Source organism: Bombina bombina, chromosome 1, assembly GCF_027579735.1.
Source record: "Bombina bombina isolate aBomBom1 chromosome 1, aBomBom1.pri, whole genome shotgun sequence".
NCBI lineage: Eukaryota > Metazoa > Chordata > Amphibia > Anura > Bombinatoridae > Bombina > Bombina bombina.
This window is the reverse complement of record NC_069499.1, coordinates 1,072,776,864-1,072,799,482: the sequence shown is the minus strand read 5'-3', so window position 1 is coordinate 1,072,799,482 and position 22,619 is coordinate 1,072,776,864. Positions and strand designations below refer to the sequence as shown.

At 42.6% G+C, this 22,619-nt stretch overlaps 1 protein-coding gene across 1 annotated transcript in view; it reads left to right on the top strand.

Annotated features, from left to right (window-relative positions):
• The window catches only part of PEDS1 (plasmanylethanolamine desaturase 1), a 260,434-nt gene that overhangs the window by 207,108 nt on the left and 30,707 nt on the right, over positions 1–22,619 (top strand). Inside the window, exons 4-5 of the mRNA XM_053692365.1 lie at positions 18,101–18,245; positions 18,915–19,127. Coding sequence (XP_053548340.1) covers positions 18,101–18,245; positions 18,915–19,127 — 358 coding nt within the window. The remainder of the gene's footprint in view (positions 1–18,100; positions 18,246–18,914; positions 19,128–22,619) is intronic.

Sequence of the window (22,619 nt, the reverse complement as noted above, 5' to 3'; positions counted from 1 at the left end):
CAGCGGAAAATGTCTGTTTTTATTTTATCCCTTCCTCTCTAGTGACTCTTGTGTCGAGTTCCACATCTTGGGTATTAATATCCCATACATCACTAGCTCATGAACTCTTGCCAATTACATGAAAGAAAACATAATTTATGTAAGAACTTACCTGATAAATTAATTTCTTTCATATTGGTAAGAGTCCATGAGACCCACCCTTTTTTTTGGTATTTATGATTTTTTGTATAAAGCACAATTATTTCCAAATTCCTTTGTTGATGCTTTTTACTCCTTTATCACCCCACTACTTGGCTATTCGTTAAACTGAATTGTGGGTGTGGTGAGGGGTGTTTTTATAGGCATTTTGAGGTTTGGGAAACTTTGCCCCTCCTGGTAGGATTGTATATCCCATACGTCACTAGCTCATAGACACTTGCCAATATAAAAGAAATTAATTTATCAGGTAAGTTCTTACATAAATTATGTTTTTTTTCTTCCTTTGGGGAGAGATTAGAGACCTTCTAAACCTTTCGGCCCTGAGGATTCTGTGTCCCGTGAGGTGCGTCCCCTAGAAATTTCTGTTCCTACACGGGCAGTTGTCCCACATACCGTTACCCCTTCTCCGGAAGGAGGTTTATTTTCTCCAGAGGTTGCGGCTTGGTTGCGCAAGGCCATATTGTTGGCGTTATCGCATTTACAGCTTGAGGGCCAGCTAATAGCTTATCCGTGTCCTCTTAACCTGGGGTGCCAGGTGAGCCGGGTATTTACTCTGGGAGAGCGGATTCCTCTGAGGCTTCAGGGGTACTACCGTCAGGTTCGGGCCTTCAAATGCCCCGTCAGAGAGAGATCTTGCATTTAGATTCAAAATAATGCACCTTGGGGGGATGTGGGTGATGTGGGGGATGGAGGGATGTGGTTCCTACTTTTGATTGTCTTTTTTGTTTGTGTATCTAATCCCAGTTCTGAGCTCTTTTTTGATGAATCAGGACTCTGACAGGCTGGTCCTGTTGGTTTTATATACTTTTTGGCGTTTACCTGCGAGTGCTGCCTACTTTCTTTTGATCTGATTAGTATGTGAGTTTTTTCCTGGAGCTCGAGACTGTTGTAGACTTTTCCTTTTAGGAAACTTTTTTTTTTCTCTGGGATTTTAATACTAGCAATTTTATGATCGCGATAGTTGCTTCCGGCAGAAGTCTGAGAAAAAAAAAAATATATATATATATATATATTTTTTTTTAAAAGACAATTTAGGTCTCAGAGCTTATTTGTCTGTTGCATGTCTGTTTGTTTAGTCTTGCCCTGCTAGGGTTTATAACTTTTTGTTAGCCCCTGAACAGTTTCGGTTGTACTCTGGTCTGCAGGCTGCCTGTTTGGGTACTAGTTCACTCTGTGTTTTTGTGGTTTTATCAGACATTTTGTTTTCTTGACCACAGGCTGGTCCTGTTGGGGTACTAAGTTTGTTTACCTCTTGTTACGAGGTTGTTTTTCTTGTTTTACAAGTTATAGGCCTTTCAATCCTGATATCAGGCTGGTCCTAGGTTACTAGGTTTTTTTTGTCCCTGATTTTGCTAGGATTACGTTTTCTGCTATGACAGTATGCTTGTTGTTCCTGAGTCCTTGGACAGGAGCTAGAGTCTTCCCTTCTGGGGAAGGATCAGATGTCTGCTTGGAGATCTCCAGTACCTGGTGTAGGGGGCGATGTTTCCTCCCTAATGGTACTCCTTGTGGATTAACTTGTCCGATTTTCAGATCTCTTTTGCTAGTTTTTCTCTCCTCTTTTTTGAGGATTCCCTTGCCTTTTGGGGTAGGACTTTCGGTCATTTAGTCGCAGAGACTAGGTTCTTAGGGACCGTTTTTGTCCTTGCAGTATCCTCTTTTTTGGATCCTATATACTGGGGGATTCTTATGCAGTGTCTCTTGCCATCAACCGATAGGAGTTTTAGGAGTCTCGTTCATTCGTTGACTCCTTGCGGTTTAGGTTTTCTGAGGGCTGATTCAGACTGGATCTTTAGAGACTGTAGTGTTCCCTCACTTATGGAGTTCTGATCTCTTTGGGTCCTTCCTTCGTCTGTGGACTTTGTGGGTGTTATCTTAGAGGCCCTTTGGGGCTGAGTGGACAGCCCCTTGGATACATCATGAGAGATCAGAGTTCAACCCCATGGGGGTATGACATGCATCCTCGTTGGTGCAATTTTCATTTCCAGGTAACTTTGTGGTTGTTACATAAGGTTTTTGGTCTTGATCTGGCTCATGGTTTTGGGGGTCCGGTTTCTTAACCTAATCCTGGTCTTTGACTAAGCATTTCGGTTATTTTGTTTTCAGGATTTTATAGTCCTGGATCTGTCCGGCATTCAGTAGAGGGAAATCTCCTTGTTCCTACTGAGGCGGTTCCCTTTCTCTCTTCTGGAGAGATGGAGTTTTTTTCTGGGAATTTATTTACTGGAATGTTCCTGGGTTTCCCTGTTTTCCTTCTAGTTAGGATCTGGTCTGCTGTGCCTATACAATTGGCTCCTCCAGAGGTAGTTTTCCTCATCTGACTCTACGAGTTCAGTGGGCCGAGGGTTTCTCTTGTCTGCTGTGTACCTTCCCTTCAGGTTTCTGAAGGGTAATGAGGATAGGTATCCTGGATCCCGAGTTAGTTTCTCTGGATGTTGGTGCCTCCTTCCTTTTCTTAGGAACTCGTGGTAGGAGATTCATTATCTGATCTCTGGGCCTCATCGGTGCTGGGGTATTTTAATGTCTCTTGTCCTTGGGACATTGACAGTCGCTTCTGTGATAGGACTGTTCGGTCAGATATTCTGACTGCTCTGTTTGGGCATCGACCACATATCTTGTCTCCCGAAGGATCCTTTCTTAGGTTGGGGGGCCTTGCAGCGGAAAACTTCCCTTAACAGATAGTTGGTTCTTTCTTTTGGTCAAGGGGTTGTCCTCCCTTACCCAGTTTTCTAATGGGGGGGGGGGAGTTGGCCCGCCCTGCTTTCTGAGTTTTTCTCTTGTTCTTTGCCAGGAATGTCCTGGCGTAAGTTTACTAGCTACTCTGTTCGCTCGTTGCTATGGTTTGACGTTTAGTCTGACGGCCTATACGATGGAAGCCTGTGGCTTTCGTTTGTGGCATAAACCGATGTTACTATTCCGTTCCTGTTCTGCTCCCGGGGTTTTTTCGGACCTATGGGTGTTCAGTTTCTCTGTGCTAGTTAGCTGTCTATGGTAAGGTAGTCTTGTTCTACCTTTTATCTTTTTGTCCTTCTGGGACTCTGGTTCCAGTTCAGGCTTTACATAGGTTCCTTTTGGATCCGTGTAGGAGGTGATCTGGGATTTTTCCTTTCTTTGCTCTCCTCCACCGATAGTGTGTTTTCTGCGGGACTTTGTCCTCTTGCAGCCTGGTAGCCGCTCTTTTTCGAGTTGTGCTAGGGGCTTCTCTCTCTGTTTTTTCCTTGAATCTTCGGGATTGTTTATCAAGGTTCTTTCGGACCTTCTTATTTGATTCTGCCCTTCTTTTAGTTAGGGAGAATGTGGTGTCTGCGTTTTATTTGTTGTTTCCCTTGTCATTATTCATGGAGAGATTTTTCTTTGTGTGCTTCTGGAGAGTGGAACTTGTGTCTCCTCAGAGGCTTTTGTGCTCAGTGGAGTCTGGAATTTAGAGTGATTTCTAACTGGGATTCTTATGGTTCTAATTGATGGGCAGTTACCTTGTCCTCCCATGTTTTTGTGCTTCCTGCTTCTATTGAAGTAGTTTTGAAGTTAGCGGGAATCTTGGTTGTGTCAGGCTGTGGTGCCATCAGAATGGGCTGCCTTTTTGTTCCTGCCAGTTTGCATTCAGTGTCCTCTATAATCTTGGGTATTGATTTCCCCAAAGTAATGAATGCAGCTGTGCGGACTCCCCTTTTTAAGAAGAAAAACTTTAATTATGCTTACCTGTACGGGGAGAGTCCACAGCTCCCCGCCTGGTTTTTTTTTTCTGTGGGCGGCCTTAAATTCTTTTTATCGTTCTTCTGGCTTCTATACATAATATTGTTTATTGTGTTATTACTGCATTATGTGCGAGATGTGGCTCTGGCAATGGTGGAACTTCAGGTTGACTTCCGGGAGTATTTGCGCGGCCGATTTTGGTGCATTTTCTCCTTAGTGCAGGAGCGGTCCTGCGAGGCATCCCAGGTGACCAGGTGTGAGTTTTCATTTCCTCTGTTGATCAGCGGCATAGGAGACGAAGCGGTTTCTGTAGTCCAGGTCATAGGAGGTGGCGAGTGCCCTGGCAAATAAAAGCGCAAGCTATGGAGGACTCTGACGCGTTAGAGGGTACTCCTTTAACAAAGTCTCATTCCTGTGTTTATTGTGAGGAGGTTCTTGTAGATCAGCCTGCTCAACTATGTTCCACATGCCTTTATAAAGTTGCGGCATCTAAAACTTAGGGGATGTCTTGTACTACTGAGCCGTCCACCTCTGAGGGCTCCCCGTCCCGTGAGGTGCGTTCCCTGCTTTCATCTCTGAGTGCACATGCAGCGCCCCTGGGTCCAACCATTACTCCTACGGGAGAGATTCGTGGTCATCAGATTTTGCGGATCAACTGCAAACGGCGGTATTGAAAGTGATCCATGCCTTAACACATTCTGCTAAGCGCAAGTGTAGGGCGTATCATGGCGGCCCGGCCCAGGGGTTGTCTACGCCTATGGAAATATCAGAGGCGTTATACGATGACGAGGCCCACTCCGACTCTTCGAAGCAAATGCTTTTTATTCTGGATTCCTAAGCTTGATAAGGTTTACGAGGACAGGGTGGTACCTCAGACCTTCCCGGTTCCTGTTAAGATGGCTAATATTATTAAGAATGAATGGGAGCGATTAGGTTCTTCCTTTTCCCCTTCTTCTTCCTTTAAGAAACTGTTCCCCGTTCCGGACTCTCAGCTCGAGCTGTGGGGGACTGTCCCTAAGGTGGATGGTGCCATCTCTACGCTCGCAAAGCCGGATGACTATTCTTCTTGAGGATAGTTCGTCGTTTTAAGAGCCCATGGATAAAAAGTTGGAAAACATGTTAAGTAAAATGTTTCAACACAGGGTTTGTTGTTCAACCGGCAGCGGCTGTAGCTGCGGTTGCCGGAGCTGCAACATATTGGTGTGAATCCCTGTGTGATATGGTCAAGAGGGAGACTTCCATCGACGAGATATAGGGTAAGATTAAGGCGTTGAACATCGCCAATTCTTTCATTTGTGACGCCAATATGCAAATTATTCACCTGAACGCAAAGGTTTCAGGATTCTCCGTTTTAGCTCGTAGGGCTCTGTGGCTAAAGTCTTGGTCTGCGAACATGACCTCTAAGTCGAGGCTGTTGTCCCTGCCTTTTCAAGGAAAGATTCTGTTCGGTCCAGGATTGGATTCGATCATATCCACCCTGATATTTCTCCTACTGTTCTTGTTTCCTTGGCAGAATGACTGGAGGATGAGGGGAGTGGGGGAGGTATTTAAGCCTTTGGCTGGGGAAGCCGTGGACTCTCCTCCCCACAATGGAAATAAAATTATCAGGTAAGCATAATTTGTTTTCTTTCAAATAGAAACTTTCCTTCCAAGCTTGTTTCTTTCATATAGGTGACGAGAGTCCACAAGCTGTTACGTATGGGATATACATTCCTACCAGGAGGAGGCAAAGTTTCTCAAACCTCAAAAGCCTATAAATACTGTGCCCACCTCACACATACCTCACACATACCTCAGTTTTAAAATCTTTGCCTCCTTAGGCGGGGGTTGAAGCATGATGTGTTTGATTCTTCAGTGAAAAGTGCTTCAGAGCATATTGAAGCCTTGTTCCCCTCAGAGTACAGTGCTTATCAGAGGGAAGTGAAAGGAGTACTGTCTGATAACACCTTGTTTTCGCTTCTGGGAAATCTTTTTATAAGGCTCTCTGTAAATTCGGTCGCAGGGATTCATCTTCTGCCTCCCTTTGCAGATCGACATTATACTCCTATTCCATTACTACTGATATGTTTCAGTACTGGTTTGGCTGTCTACTATCAGTTGACAAGTGCCTAAAGGTAAGTATATTTATTATTATTGGGCACTTTTTTGTGTAAAAATGTTCTTCTTATGTATTTAATTATATGTATGTGCCCTGGGAACAGGTTATATTTCCCCTCTATGGTCTTTGCTTTCAAATATATGTTAAAGGCAGTTATCTAAATCAGGGATTCTCTTTTTACTAATATAAGCTTTAAAGGAACTATTCCTTCTATGAGAGTGATTATTTGAGTGCGGCAGTAATATATTAAAAAATATCGTCCTCACCACTTTGCGCTTGTTCTGCTTTGATTGTAGCTGCTGCCTAGTTAATTGCGCGCAATCGCGCATTGCAGTGACGCACTTATCAGTTCTCACTGTGTCACCATTCAGGCCATTTTTTGCACGCATTTTTTTATTAATTTTCACATCTTTTTCTTTCTATATAAATATCTGAAATCTTTGCCCTTTTATAAAAATAAAGGGTTGTATATTACTTGTTTGTTTTATACCTATTTTTAAATGCACATGCAATATTTTAAAGCCTTGATTTCTCCAACATAGGTGTGTCCGGTCCACGGCGTCATCCTTACTTGTGGGATATTCTCTTCCCCAACAGGAAATGGCAAAGAGCCCAGCAAAGCTGGTCACATGATCCCTCCTAGGCTCCGCCTTCCCCAGTCATTCTCTTTGCCGTTGTACAGGCAACATCTCCACGGAGATGGCTTAGAGTTTTTTGGTGTTTAAATGTAGTTTTTATTCTTCAATCAAGAGTTTGTTATTTTAAAATAGTGCTGGTATGTACTATTTACTCTGAAACAGAAAAGAGATGAAGATTTCTGTTTGTAAGAGGAAAATGATTTTAGCAACCGTTACTAAAATCGATGGCTGTTTCCACACAGGACTGTTGAGAGGAATTAACTTCAGTTGGGGGAAACAGTGAGCAGACTTTTGCTGCTTGAGGTATGACACATTTCTAACAAGACTTGGTAATGCTGGAAGCTGTCATTTTCCCTATGGGATCCGGTAAGCCATTTTTATTAAATAAGAATAAAGGGCTTCACAAGGGCTTTAAAGACTGGTAGACATTTTTCTGGGCTAAAACGATTGATATATAAGCATTTTTAATACTTCATAGTTTTGAGGAGTTATTTTATTCTTGGGAATTATGTAAAATAACCGGCAGGCACTGTATTGGACACCTTTTTCACTGGGGGCCTTCTCTAATCATAGGCAGAGCCTCATTTTCGCGCCTCTATTGCGCAGTTGTTTTTGGGAAGCAAGACATGCAGATGCATGTGTGAGGAGCTCAGATACATAGAAAAAGCTTACTGAAGGCGTCATTTGGTATCGTATTCCCCTTTGGGCTTGGTTGGGTCTCAGCAAAGCAGATACCAGGGACTGTATAGGGGTTAAATGTAAAAACTGCTCCGGTTCCGTTATTTTAAGAGTTAAAGCTTTCAAATTTGGTGTGCAATACTTTTAAGGCTTTAAGACACTGTGGTGAAATTTTGGTGAATTTTGAACAATTCCTTCATACTTTTTCACATTTTCAGTAATAAAGTGTGTTCAGTTTAAAATTTAAAGTGACAGTAACGGTTTTATTTTAAAACGTTTTTTGTACTTTGTTATCAAGTTTATGCCTGTTTAACATGTCTGAACTATCAGATAGACTATGTTCTGTATGTGGGGAAGCCAAGGTTCCTTCTCATTTAAATAGATGTGATTTATGTGACACAAAATTTAGAGAAAATGATGCCCAAGATGATTCCTCAAGTGAGGGGAGTAAGCATGGTACTGCATCATCCCCTCCTTCGTCTACGCCAGTCTTGCCCACACAGGAGGCCCCTAGTACATCTAGTGCGCCAATACTCCTTACTATGCAACAATTAACGGCTGTAATGGATAATTCTATTAAAAACATTTTAGCCAAAATGCCCACTTATCAGCGAAAGCGCGACTGCTCTGTTTTAGAAAATACTTAAGAGCATGAGGACGCTGATGATATTGGTTCTGAAGTGCCCCTACACCAGTCTGAGGGGGCCAGGGAGGTTTTGTCTGAGGGAGAAATTTCAGATTCAGGGAAAATTTCTCAACAAGCTGAACCTGATGTGATTACATTCAAATTTAAATTGGAACATCTCCGCGCTCTGCTTAAGGAGGTGTTATCTACTCTGGATGATTGTGAGAATTTGGTCATTCCAGAGAAATTATGTAAGATGGACAAGTTCCTAGAGGTCCCGGGGCCCCCCGAAGCTTTTCCTATACCCAAGCGGGTGGCGGACATTGTAAACAAAGAATGGGAAAGGCCCGGCATACCTTTTGTCCCTCCCCCTATATTTAAGAAATTGTTTCCTATGGTCGACCCCAGAAAGGACTTATGGCAGACAGTCCCCAAGGTCGAGGGGGCGGTTTCTACTCTAAACAAACGCACTACTATCCCTATAGAAGATAGTTGTGCTTTCAAAGATCCTATGGATAAAAAATTAGAGGGTTTGCTTAAAAAGATGTTTGTTCAGCAAGGTTACCTTCTACAACCAATTTCATGCATGGTTCCTGTCACTACAGCAGCGTGTTTCTGGTTCGATGAACTAGAAAAGTCGCTCAATAAAGATTCTTCTTATGAGGAGATTATGGACAGAATTCATGCTCTCAAATTGGCTAACTCTTTTACGTTAGACGCCACTTTGCAATTGGCTAGATTAGCGGCGAAAAATTCAGGGTTTGCTATTGTGGCGCGCAGAGCGCTTTGGCTAAAATCTTGGTCAGCGGATGCGTCTTCCAAGAACAAATTGCTTAACATACCTTTCAAGGGGAAAACGCTGTTTGGCCCTGACTTGAAAGAGATTATTTCTGATATCACTGGGGGTAAGGGCCACGCCCTTCCTCAGGATAGGTCTTTTAAGGCTAAAAATAAACCAAATTTTCGTCCCTTTCGCAGAAATGGACCAGCCCCAAGTGCTACATCCTCTAAGCAAGAGGGTAATACTTCTCAAACCAAGCCAGCCTGGAGGCCAATGCAAGGCTGGAACAAAGGTAAGCAGGCCAAGAAACCTGCCACTGCTACCAAGACAGCATGAGATGTTGGCCCCCGATCCGGGACCGGATCTGGTGGGGGGCAGACTTTCTCTCTTCGCTCAGGCTTGGGCAAGAGATGTTCTGGATCCTTGGGCGCTAGAAATAGTCTCCCAAGGTTATCTTCTGGAATTCAAGGAGCTTCCCCCAAGGGGGAGGTTCCACAGGTCTCAATTGTCTTCAGACCACATAAAAAGACAGGCATTCTTACATTGTGTAGAAGACCTGTTAAAAATGGGAGTGATTCATCCTGTTCCATTAGGAGAACAAGGGATGGGATTCTACTCCAATCTGTTCATAGTTCCCAAAAAAGAGGGAACATTCAGACCAATCTTAGATCTCAAGATCCTAAACAAGTTTCTCAAGGTTCCATCGTTCAAAATGGAAACCATTCGGACAATTCTTCCTTCCATCCAGGAAGGTCAATTCATGACCACGGTGGATTTAAAGGATGCGTATCTACATATTCCTATCCACAAGGAACATCATCGGTTCCTAAGGTTCGCCTTTCTGGACAAGCATTACCAGTTTGTGGCACTTCCATTCGGATTAGCCACTGCTCCAAGAATTTTCACAAAGGTACTAGGGTCCCTTCTAGCGGTGCTACGACCAAGGGGCATTGCAGTAGTACCTTATTTGGACGACATACTGATTCAAGCGTCGTCCCTACCACAAGCAAAGGCTCATACGGACATTGTCCTGGCCTTTCTCAGATCTCACGGGTGGAAAGTGAACGTAGAAGAAAGTTCTCTATCTCCGTCAACAAGAGTTCCCTTCTTGGGAACAATAATAGACTCCTTAGAAATGAGGATTTTTCTGACAGAGGCCAGAAAATCAAAACTTCTAAGCTCTTGTCAAGTACTTCATTCTGTTCCTCTTCCTTCCATAGCGCAGTGCATGGAAGTAATAGGTTTGATGGTCGCGGCAATGGACATAGTTCCTTTTGCGCGAATTCATCTGAGACCATTACAACTGTGCATGCTCAGTCAGTGGAATGGGGATTATACAGACTTGTCTCCTACGATACAAGTAGATCAGAGGACCAGAGATTCACTCCGTTGGTGGCTGACCCTGAACAACCTGTCACAGGGGATGAGCTTCCGCAGACCAGAGTGGGTCATTGTCACGACCGACGCCAGTCTGGTGGGCTGGGGCGCGGTCTGGGAACTCCTGAAAGCTCAGGGTCTTTGGTCTCGGGAAGAATCTCTTCTCCCGATAAATATTCTGGAACTGAGAGCGATATTCAATGCTCTCAAGGCTTGGCCTCAGCTAGCTAAGGCCAAATTCATACGGTTTCAATCAGACAACATGACGACTGTTGCGTATATCAACCATCAGGGGGGAACAAGGAGTTCCCTGGCGATGGAAGAAGTGACCAAAATCATTCAATGGGCGGAGACTCACTCCTGCCACTTGTCTGCAATCCACATCCCAGGAGTGGAAAATTGGGAAGCGGATTTTCTGAGTCGTCAGACATTTCATCCGGGGGAGTGGGAACTCCATCCGGAAATCTTTGCCCAAATTACTCAATTGTGGGGCATTCCAGACATGGATCTGATGGCCTCTCGTCAGAACTTCAAGGTTCCTTGCTACGGGTCCAGATCCAGGGATCCCAAGGCGACTCTAGTAGATGCACTAGTAGCACCTTGGACCTTCAACCTAGCTTATGTATTCCCACCGTTTTCTCTCATCCCCAGGCTGGTAGCCAGGATCAATCAGGAGAGGGCATCGGTGATCTTGATAGCTCCTGCGTGGCCACGCAGGACTTGGTATGCAGACCTGGTGAATATGTCATCGGCTCCACCATGGAAGCTACCTTTGAGACAGGACCTTCTTGTTCAAGGTCCGTTCGAACATCCGAATCTGGCCTCATTCCAACTGACTGCTTGGAGATTGAACGCTTGATTTTATCAAAGCGAGGGTTCTCAGGTTCTGTCATTGATACTCTTGTTCAGGCCAGAAAGCCTGTAACTAGAAAAATCTACCATAAAATATGGAAAAAATATATCTGTTGGTGTGAATCTAAAGGATTCCCATGGAACAAGATAAAAATTCCTAAGATTCTATCCTTTCTTCAAGAAGGTTTGGAGAAAGGATTATCTGCAAGTTCTTTGAAGGGACAGATTTCTGCTTTATCTGTTTTACTTCACAAAAAGCTGGCGGCTGTGCCAGATGTTCAAGCTTTTGTTCAGGCTTTGGTTAGAATCAAGCCTGTTTACAAACCTTTGACTCCTCCTTGGAGTCTCAATTTAGTTCTTTCAGTTCTTCAGGGGGTTCCGTTTGAACCCTTACATTCTGTAGATATTAAGTTATTATCTTGGAAAGTTTTGTTTTTGGTTGCAATTTCTTCTGCTAGAAGAGTTTCAGAGTTATCTGCTCTGCAGTGTTCTCCTCCTTATCTGGTGTTCCATGCAGATAAGGTGGTTTTGCGTACTAAACCTGGTTTTCTTCCGAAAGTTGTTTCTAACAAAAACATTAACCAGGAGATAGTCGTGCCTTCTTTGTGTCCGAATCCAGTTTCAAAGAAGGAACGTTTGTTGCACAATTTGGATGTAGTTCGTGCTCTAAAATTCTATTTAGATGCTACAAAGGATTTCAGACAAACATCTTCCTTGTTTGTTGTTTTTTCTGGTAAAAGGAGAGGTCAAAAAGCAACTTCTACCTCTCTCTCTTTTTGGCTTAAAAGCATCATCAGATTGGCTTATGAGACTGCCGGACGGCAGCCTCCTGAAAGAATCACAGCTCATTCCACTAGGGCCGTGGCTTCCACATGGGCCTTCAAGAACGAGGCTTCTGTTGATCAGATATGTAAGGCAGCGACTTGGTCTTCACTGCACACTTTTACTAAATTTTACAAATTTGATACTTTTGCTTCTTCTGAGGCTATTTTTGGGAGAAAGGTTTTGCAAGCCGTGGTGCCTTCCATCTAGGTGACCTGATTTGCTCCCTCCCATCATCCGTGTCCTAAAGCTTTGGTATTGGTTCCCACAAGTAAGGATGACGCCGTGGACCGGACACACCTATGTTGGAGAAAACAGAATTTATGTTTACCTGATAAATTACTTTCTCCAACGGTGTGTCCGGTCCACGGCCCGCCCTGGTTTTTTAATCAGGTCTGATCATTTATTTTCTTTAACTACAGTCACCACGGTATCATATGATTTCTCCTATGCAAATATTCCTCCTTTACGTCGGTCGAATGACTGGGGAAGGCGGAGCCTAGGAGGGATCATGTGACCAGCTTTGCTGGGCTCTTTGCCATTTCCTGTTGGGGAAGAGAATATCCCACAAGTAAGGATGACGCCGTGGACCGGACACACCGTTGGAGAAAGTAATTTATCAGGTAAACATAAATTCTGTTTCTTAAGCACTTATTATTCAAATATTCATAATAGGCTCTCGAGTCATCTTTGCCTTGCTCTGAGACCTTGAGTCATGCTTATATTTTGACAGAATGTTCTTAGCATTTAGATATTTATTTCTTGCACATCCCCTTGCTTCCCTAAAATTGTGCATCAGCTATTGCTACAGTACAGGCTAAAATATATTTATGTATAGGTTATGTGTGAGAATATTTTTTTGATTAAAATGAAAATGCATTTGCAATTAAAAAGACAGTTATTTTTTTAACTGCTAAACAGTCATTAAAGTCCAAATTAATATTTCTTTCCATAAGGCAGGGAGAGTCTACGACTTCATTCCTTACTGTTGGGAAATACAACACCTAGCCTCCAGGAGGAGGCAAAGACACCCCAGCCAAAGGCTTTCATATCTCTCCCACTTCCCCTATCCTCCCAGTCATTCTTTGCCTTTCGTTACTAGAGGAGGATGGCAGAGAAGTATCAGAAGATTTTGGATAGTCCTGTAATGGGTATGATCCCTTCAAGAGAGGACTGGAGTTTTAATTAATCATGTCAACCTCTTAGTGAGAGTATTGATAAAAGTTAGAGTCTGGAGATGCAGGGAACGTTTTTCTGCGAACCCATCCAGGCTGTTAGCTAACAACTCCTGAGCAATCAGTGTTGACGAGTCCCTGTCAGAGCGTCGCTGCAAGAGTGTCACACTTGAGAGGCTGTATCTGTTCCACAGTGTGGACCCTGGAGGGTAAGACCGCTTTATTATGTATAGCAGGGATTCTAATATAGGGTCACAGTGTGGCTCGTTTATACCTCAATAGGATCAAGGGTTAATATTTCCTTCAGGGAGATTATTTGGAACAGTTTTGGGGGATTTTTATGTATTGCTTTAACTTTGTGAGGGTTTGGGCTCTTAAGACTGTCTGATTTTGACTTGGAACAAACAGGTTTCACTTTCTTTTTTGAACAAATATCCCAAATCATGATTTCCAGGCTACCAAATTTGCACAGGAGTTGCACAGCTTATATTGGCTTAGCACCCTTTTTCATAGCAGGGGAAGTCCTGTCTTGTGTACCACGTGACCAGGTGTGGTCTCTTTCACTTCCTTACGATCCTGCTGCAGACATTGCTCCTTGAGTAGGGCGTTTTCACTGATAGCCTGTCTTGGTCTAGAGATGGTGAGTGCCCCAGCCATTGGGAATATAAAGGTGTCGTTTTATATATAAAGCGCTTTATTTTGTTCAGTTTTTTATTCCATCTGTGAGAGTACAAACCAAAGCTATGGAGGACTCTGATACTACATTAGAAGGTTCCGCTCCTTCTGTTGTGAATAATACCTGTTTATACTGTGAGGAGGCTATGGTTTGCCAGCCTGCTCAATTTTGTTCCATCTTCCTAGGCACTATTTTAGAGTCTAAAAAGGGAGCTAAGTCTGCTAATACACATAGCGCAATTAGTCCCTCTGAGCCATCAACCTCTCAGGATTCTATGTCCCGAGAGATTACTACCCTTTCTACTCAAACCGCTTCACATGCAGTCCCCCTTGGCACAACTAATTCTCCATCTGGAGGGGGCCTTTCTACTGTGGACTTTACCGCTCAGCTACAATCGTCGGTGTCAGCGGACCTGAGTGCCCTACCTATCTCTGGGAAACGCAAGAGAAAGGTCAAACATAGTTCTCCTGACTAAGAGTCATCTAAATTTCTGTCGCATCTAGCTTGTATGTCCCAGCTATCCGAGGATGAGTTAACCTCTGAAGCTTGAGAGGGTGAACTTTCTGAGTCTGAGACTTCCGTTATTAAATCTTCTCAAGCGGAGGAACCCTCCTTTTAGATTTTAAATTGAACATTTACTTTTTTTGCTTAAGGAGGTCCTGTCCACTATAGAGGTTCCAGAGGCTAAGCTACCTGAGGAACCTAAGCTCCCTAAGTTAGACAGTGTTTATGAAGACCAAAAGGTCCCACAGACTTTTCCTGTACCAGTTCGTATGGCGAATATTATTAGTAACGAATGGGAAAAAATCGGAACTTGGGAATGTTTCCAGTCCCTGACTCTCAATTGGAACTGTGGGGTTCCATCCCTAAGGGGGGTGGCGCCATTTTGACGCTTGCTAAGTGTACTACTATCCCTCTTGAGGATAGTTCTTCTTTTAGAGAGCCTATGGACAAAAAGTTTGAAACTTTTCTGAGGAAAATGTTCCAACACACAGGATTTTTATTCCAACCGGCTGTAGCTGCGGTTGCTGGAGCAGCTACCTACTGGTGCAACTCTCTGTCTGAACTTATTGAGGTGGAATCTCCCCTTAAGGATATTCAGGAGAGAATTAAGGCTCTGTGAATTGCTAACTCCTTCATTTGTGATGCAAATATGCAGATTATACGCCTAAATGCAAAAGCTTCAGGTTTTGCAGTCCTAGCCCACCGAGCTCTCTGGTTGAAGTCTTGGTCTATGAATATGACTTCAAAATCCAGACTCCTTTCTCTTCCCATCAAGGGGATGATATTATTTGGTCCAGGGCTGGACTCCATTATTTCTACGGTTACTGGAGGGATGGGTGTGTTCCTACCACAGGATAAGAAGAACAGACCTAAGGGACGGCAATCATCTAATGTTTGTTCCTTTCCTTCGGACAAGGCCGCATGATCTCAACCTTCATCCAAGTCCGAGCAGCCCAAGAGTAATTGGAAGCCGGCTCTGTCCTAGAACAAGTCCAAACAAATAAAGAAGCTAGCTGAGAACAAATTGGCTTGAAGGGGCAGCCCCCGATGCGGGATCGGATCGAGTAGGGGGCAAATTGTCATTTTTCTTAGACACATGACTTCAGGATGTTCAGGATCCTTGGGTTCTGGAGGTCGTATCTCAGGGGTACCGACTAGGATTCAGATCTCAAGACCAGAAAAGAGGACTTCCTTTTTAGGTTGCGTTTGGGATCTAGCCTCTTTAGGAATAATTATCCCGGTACCTACATTAGAAAGAGGTCTGGGGTTTTATTCAAACCTCTTTGTGTTTCCCAAAAAGGAGGGAACTTTTTGTCCAATTATGGACCTGAAGTGCCTAAACAAGTTTCTGAGTGTCCCCTCTTTTTCAAAATGGAGACAATATGGTCAATTCTTCCCCAGTTCAGGTAGGACAGTTTATGGCCACCATAGACCTGAAGGATGCATACCTTCACGTTCCGATACACGAGGGACATTTACAGTTCCTGAGGTTTGCCTTTCTGGACCAGCACTTCCAGTTCATAGCACTTCCGTTTGTCTTAGCTACTGCTCCAAATATATTTAGGAAGGTTCTGGGGGCTGTTCTAGCGGTTGCCAGAAGAAGAGGTATTGCAGTAGCACCTTACCTGAAAGATATCTTGGTACAAGCACCATCTTTTCGTCTAGCAAGGGTGTACTCAGAAATTCCTTCTCTGTCTTCTTGATCTCATGGATGGAAGATAAACTTGGAAAAGAGTTCTCTTACTCCAAATACTAGGGTGAATTTCCTGGGTACGGTGATACTCTATAGCCACAAAGATCTTTCTAACAAATCAGAGACGTTGCAAGCTAACATCAGCATGTCTTGCCCTCCAGGCCTCCATGAGACCTTCGGTGGCCCAGTGTATGGAGGTGATTGGACTCATGTTGTCTTGTATTGACATCATTCCCTTTGCCAGATTCCATCTCAGACCCTTACAGCTATGCATGCTGAGGCAATGTAACGGTGACCATTCCGTCAGCCTGTCGACAGGGCACAAGGGATGTGGACTCAGGAGGAGTCCTCTCTTCCGATCAATATCTTGGAACTCCAGGCAATCTTCAGTGCTCTGAAGGCTTGACCCCTTCTGTGTTCGTCCCAGTTTATCAGATTGCAATCAGACAATAGAACTTTGGTAGCCTACATCAACCATCAGAGAGGAATGAGAAGTTCCTTGTCAGCGATCCACATTCCGGGCGTGGACAACTGGGAAGCAGACTTCTCAGCAGGCAATCCTTTCACCTAGGGGAAGGTCTCTCCACCCCAAGGTATTTGCAGACATATGCAGCAGATGGGGGACGCCAGAGATAGACCTCACGGCCTCCCGTCTAAATGCCAAACTACCCAGGTATGGGTCGAGGGATCCTCAAGCAGAACTAATAGATGCTCTAGCGGTTCCTTGGAGGTTCAGACTCCTAAATCTGTTTCCTCCATTACCTCTTCTTCCTCGGGTGGTGGCCCCCATCAAGCAGGAGCAAGCATTGTTGATTCTAATTGCTCCATCCTTGCCACAAAGGACTTGGTTTGTGGATCTGGTGGGGATGTCCTCATCTCCTTGGAGGTTACCCTGATGCAGGGACCTGCTACTACAGGGTCCATTTCTACATCAAAATCTAGATTCTCGGATGCTGACTGCGTGGTGATTGAATGCTTAGTCTTAGCCAAGAGAGGTTTCTCTGAGAGTGTCATCGACACTTTGATTCAGGCTCGTAAGCTTGACGCATCTACCATAAGGTGTGGCGGACTTACCTGCACTGGTGTGAGGAGCGTGGTTTTTCTTGGCATTAGGTTGAAGTTGCCAGATTTTAGCTTTTCTCCCGGAGGGACTGGAGAAGGGTCTATCTGCTATTTCCCTGAAGGGACAGATATCGGCCCTGTCAGTGTTGCTGCACAAGAGATTAGCTGAGCTTCTGGATGTGTAGTCCTTTGTTAAGGCCCTTCGAAGAGTGGCTTCACCTTGGAGTCTCAATCTTGTTCTTAGTGTGTTGCAGCAGGCTCCGTTTGAGCCAATGCATAATGTTGACATTAAACTTATCTTGGAAGGTTCTATTTGTATTGGCTATTGCTTCAGCTCGCAGAGTCTCTGAGATTTCTGCTTTGTAATGTGACACCCCCCCCCCCCCCCTTACCTTGTTTTTCATACCGATAAGGCGGTTTTACGTACTAAGTTAGGTTTCCTTCCTAAGGTGGTGTTAGATTGTAACATTAATCAAGAGATTGTTGTTCCTTCCTTGTGCCCCAACCGTTCCTCGATGAAGGAGCATTTGCTTCACAATCTAGATATGGTTTGTGCCTTGAAGTTTTACCTTCAGGCTACTAAGGAGTTCAGACAATCTTCATCTTTGTTTGTTATCTATGCGGGTAAGGGTAGGGGTCAGAAAGCAGGAATATTTCAACTTCAAAGGATGTTTGGATGTACATTACATAAAAGAAGATTAGAGCAGGGGGAAACATGTTTAAGAGTTTGTGCTCATATTTGAGATCATCTAAATTTTAAACATTAAAGGGATATTAAACCCAAAATTTTTCTTTCATGATTCAGATAGAAAATACAGTACCATTTTAAACAACATTCCAATGTACTTCTATTGTCTAATTTGCTTCATTCTTTAGATATCCTATGTTGAAGAAATAGCAATGCACATGGGTGAGTCAATCACACGCGGCATCTATGTGCAACCACCAATCAGATATGCTTTTCAGCAAAGAACATCAAGAGAATGAAGCACATTAGATAATAGAAGTAAATTAGAAAGTTGTTTAAAATAGAATGCTCTATCTGAATCATGACAGAGAAAAATGGGTTTCATGTCCCTTTAAAGATACATATATTATGAATTTAAAGGGACAGTCTAGTCAAAATTAAACTTTCATGATTCAGATAGGGCATGTGTGTGAGTAACTGAGAATGATGGAATTTTTGAGATTTCACCGTAATTAATGTTTTGCCATGAATGTATTCTAGGCTTTTATCAGGCCTTTTCGGGAACATCATATTGATCCTACAGCCATCACAAGGCATGATTTCATAGAAACCAATGGAGATAACTGTATGTTGACAATTATTCCTTTGGCAAGCATGGCTTATAAATGCCTGTTCCTACCCCCAGGTAAGCAAATTAGTGTTGTGGTCTATTTATTTTATATTTATTTTTTTCCTCACACCGTCCGTTTTAAATTGGTGCATCACATTTAAAGGAATGAACTCTGAGCCACAAAATTAATTCTGGTTTACTACAACCCTCAATCAGCCCCTGTCATTTAAAATGAACAGTTACAGTGAAATATTGCTTTGTGCACTCAAATGTGGGCAGTATATCCTTTGTTTTACCATTAATTTACCACTTTAGCAACATGGCAAAAAAACACACTAAGCCAAATAGTAATATATCAGTTTAATCTAGATTAAACTATGGGTTTTGTCTTTATCCAATGCCTAGGTTTTTAGACAATGGATAACATTAAAGGGACACACAAGTCAAAATAAAAATGTTGTGATTCAGATAGAACATGCAATTTTAAACAACTTTCCAATTTGCTTCCATTAGCAAAATGTGCAATCTTTTTATATTTTCAATTTTTGAGTCATCAGTTTCTACTAAACACGTGCAAGAATTCACAGAGTATACGTATATGCATTTGATATTGGCTGATGGCTGTCACATGACTAAGTTCTGACTAAGTGCTATTGCATTGACCTTGTATAATACATTTGTTGATTATGACTGCTGCTGGTTCTCAACTATAATTTTGTTTTTAACACACTTTTCCTATTTTAGAAATGATCCAGAAATCATACCCTACAGAGTGCTTTGTCTTTGCACTCGCAATGTTTGTGACACTGACTAACCAGATTCACAAGTGGTCACACACGTACTTTGGTCTTCCTTATTGGGTCGTCTTCCTCCAGGACTGGCATATCATTTTACCTCGCAAGCACCATCGTATCCACCACGTGTCCCCTCATGAGACTTACTTCTGTATAACGACAGGTAAACAAGAGATGCATTTATTAGTAATTCACACAAATAATGCTGTATAATGTTTTGCAATACAAAGGGAGCATTGACCTGTCCTTGCATATTATATATACAATTTTTTGTGTGTTTCAACTTTTTTTCTTTTTATGTTAGTAAGGCTTGTTATACCAGCAGTCTTCTGTTTTGCAAAGAAAGCTTTAAAGTGACAGCATAGTCAAGTGTCCTTTTTTAAATAAATTATGAAATGTATGTAAACTTTGCAACATACATCGATTACATATTTTGCAGCTATAGCTGTTAAAAATAAGAAAAAAAACATTTTAGTGCTCTCCCTTCTTCTGCACACTGATCACATAGCTAGGGGTTTTCACTTTTTCACTAACAAGCCTGTATATTTATTTATTGTTGCCTAACTTTGGTTTCATATTAGGGGCCATATGTGGTGGCATAATGGCTAAAATAGGAAGGGACTCACCTAAAATAAAGGTAGGCAAAGAGTGCAGGTCAGCAAGAGCAGTGTGTATGTATGTTTGCATGTATATGTGTGTTTAGGTGCGTGTATGTATGTATGTGTTTCTGGGGTTAACTGCCTGTGACTAGAGACAGCACAGTTTCCTGAGAGTGCTATAGCACCCAGGGCTGAGCATGCTGCAGGGTCATGAGATGTGTACCCAGTCCAGTCTGAGAGTGCAGTACCCTTCCGTGTTTTGTATATGTCTAGGGTGATTACATAAGTCTGTGAACCCTGACTTGTTCCCAGTTTTTTTTTGATTGAGAGTTTGCATTTATGTGGCTGTATTAGGGACCAGGTTTTGGAAGAGACCTTGACGTGGTACCTGGGCTTGTCCCATTTGGCCAGATGCGGTAACTAACCTTTCCATTTTTGTTTTTAATCTTAGCTGAGAGCTTGTAAGCGAGTGCTGGACTTTCTCTGTATGTTGTATTAATTTAATTTGTCATTTTCCCTATGGGCCTTGCACCCAGGCTTGTCTGGGGTTAACTGCCTGTGACTCTGGAGACAGCACAGCTTCCTGAGAGTGCTATAGTACCCAGGGCTGAGCATGCTGCAGGGTCATGGGATGTGTACCCAGTCCAGTCTGAGAGGCCACAAGCCGTTACGTATGGGATATACATTCCTACCAGGAGGAGGCAAAGTTTCTCAAACCACCAAAAGCCTATAAAAACCCCTCCCACCTTGCTCATACCTTATTTTTTAACTTTGCCTCTGTTGGAGGTGGTTGAAGTGTTCCCCTCAGAGTACAGTGCTTGTCAGAGGGATGTAATTCATGTACTGCCTCATGATACAATGTTTTCGCCTCATGGGAAATCCTTCATAGGCGCTCTGTAAATTCTGTTGCAGGGACTTGTCTTCTGCCTCCCTTTACAGATCGACGTTATACTCCTATGCATTACCTCTGCTGATATGTTTCAGTACTGGTTTGGCTGTCTGCTACAAAGTGGACGAGTGTCTATGTGTAAGTATGTTGTTTTTTTTAATAGACACAGCTATGTTTATGGCCAATTTTAAGATGTTTAAAAGTTTAACTATATATGTGTGTATATATGGCCCTGGGATAGATAGATAGATACTATTCACCTTGCCTTTTTTTGTGCAAAAATGTTTTTCAATGTGTGTGTCAAAACTGTTTATCGTGTTAACACACTATGTTACACACAGGAAATGCCTGTTAAAACAGACGCATAATATATAACGATACTTACAATACTTGTCAGGTTAGCTCGCCATAGTACACGCACTTAGATTTTAATTTGAAACGCGCATCAAACTTAACGCAAGCCTTCGAAAAACAGTCGGACGGTGCGTCAGTAGATGCACACACATTAGCGTGCCTTTTTTTCAGATAAAATGGTGATTCCCTCTACCTGATGCTGTCTCTCATATGATTGCTAAAGAATGGTCTAAGCTAGGTGTCTCTCTTAATCCCTCTACAAGGTTTAAAAAAACTATATCCTCTACCTGGTGCTAACTTGGAGTTATGGAAAACGGTTTGCAAAGTTTATGGGGCTATTTCCACTCTCTAAATCTAAACGCACTACTATTCCTCTAGAAGACAGTACTTCTTTTAAAGACCCTTTAGATAGAAAACTTGACTCTTATTTGAGAAGGGCATTTCTACATACTGGCTGTATACTATATCTATTGCTGTTGTGGCTGCTGCTTCTACTTATTTGTTAACCAGTCTTGCACAGCAGTTGTCCACTGAACCTAATTCTAATCTATTGAATTTACTTCAAAATGCAAACTATTTTATTTGCATTGCAGTATTTGATATTATGAAAATTAACGGCAAACACATGTCTCTAGCTATACTTACCAGAAGAGCCATATGGCTTAAATTCTGAAATGCTGACATGGTGTCTAAAACTAGATTACTGTGCCTTTCTTTCCAAGGAAAGAAATTGTTTGGGTCTCAACTGGATTCTATTATTTATACTATTATTGGAGGTAAGGTAGCTTTTTTCGGCAAGACAAAAAGTCAAAAGAGAAATTTTAAAGCTCCCAATAGCTTTTGTTCCTTTTATCAGAATAGAGAACTGAAAACTGACTCCTCCCTTAAACTCGCTGGCTCAGTCTGGGGACCCACTTCAAATTGTAACAAATCCAAACAGAATAAGAAATTCTAGCCTTTAAGACCGCATGAAGGCATTATTGGTAGGGGGCAGATTAAACCTTTTTCAGAATGTTTGGTTACAAACTGTCCAAAATCCCTGGATTAAAAACATTATTTCTCAAGGATATCGAATTGGATTCAAAATAAGATTTACCACAGAGAAGGTTCTTTCTCAACCATATTCCAAAACATCTAATAAAAGCTCTGGCTTTTCTACAATCTGTCTCAGATCTGGAATATATGGGAGTAATTGATGGGATTTTATTCAAATCTCTTCATTGCACCAAAGAAGGAAGACTCTTTCAGCCCAATTATGGATCTGAAAACTATAGAGAAATTTAAGAATACCAACTTTCAAAATGGAAACTATCAGGACTATTCTGCCTTTTGTTCAGCAAGGTTACTTTATGTCCACAAAATAGATTTCTCCAACATTGGTGTGTCCGGTCCACGGCGTCATCCTTACTTGTGGGAAATATCTCTTCCCCAACAGGAAATGGCAAAGAGCCCAGCAAAAGCTGTCCATATAGTCCCTCCTAGGCTCCGCCCACCCCAGTCATTCTCTTTGCCGTTGCACAGGCAACATCTCCACGGAGATGGTTAAGAGTATGTGGTGTTTAGTTGTAGTTTTTTATTCTACTATCAAGAGTTTATTTTAAAATAGTGCTGGTATGTACTATTTACTCTGAAACAGAAAAAGATGAAGAGTTCTGTTTGTGAGAGGAAGATGATTTTAGCAGCAGTAACTAAAATCGTTTGCTGTTTCCACATAGGACTGTTGAGATGAAGTAACTTCAGTTGGGGGAAACAGCAGACTTTTCTGCTTAAGGTATGACTAGCCATATTTCTAACAAGACTGTGTAATGCTGGA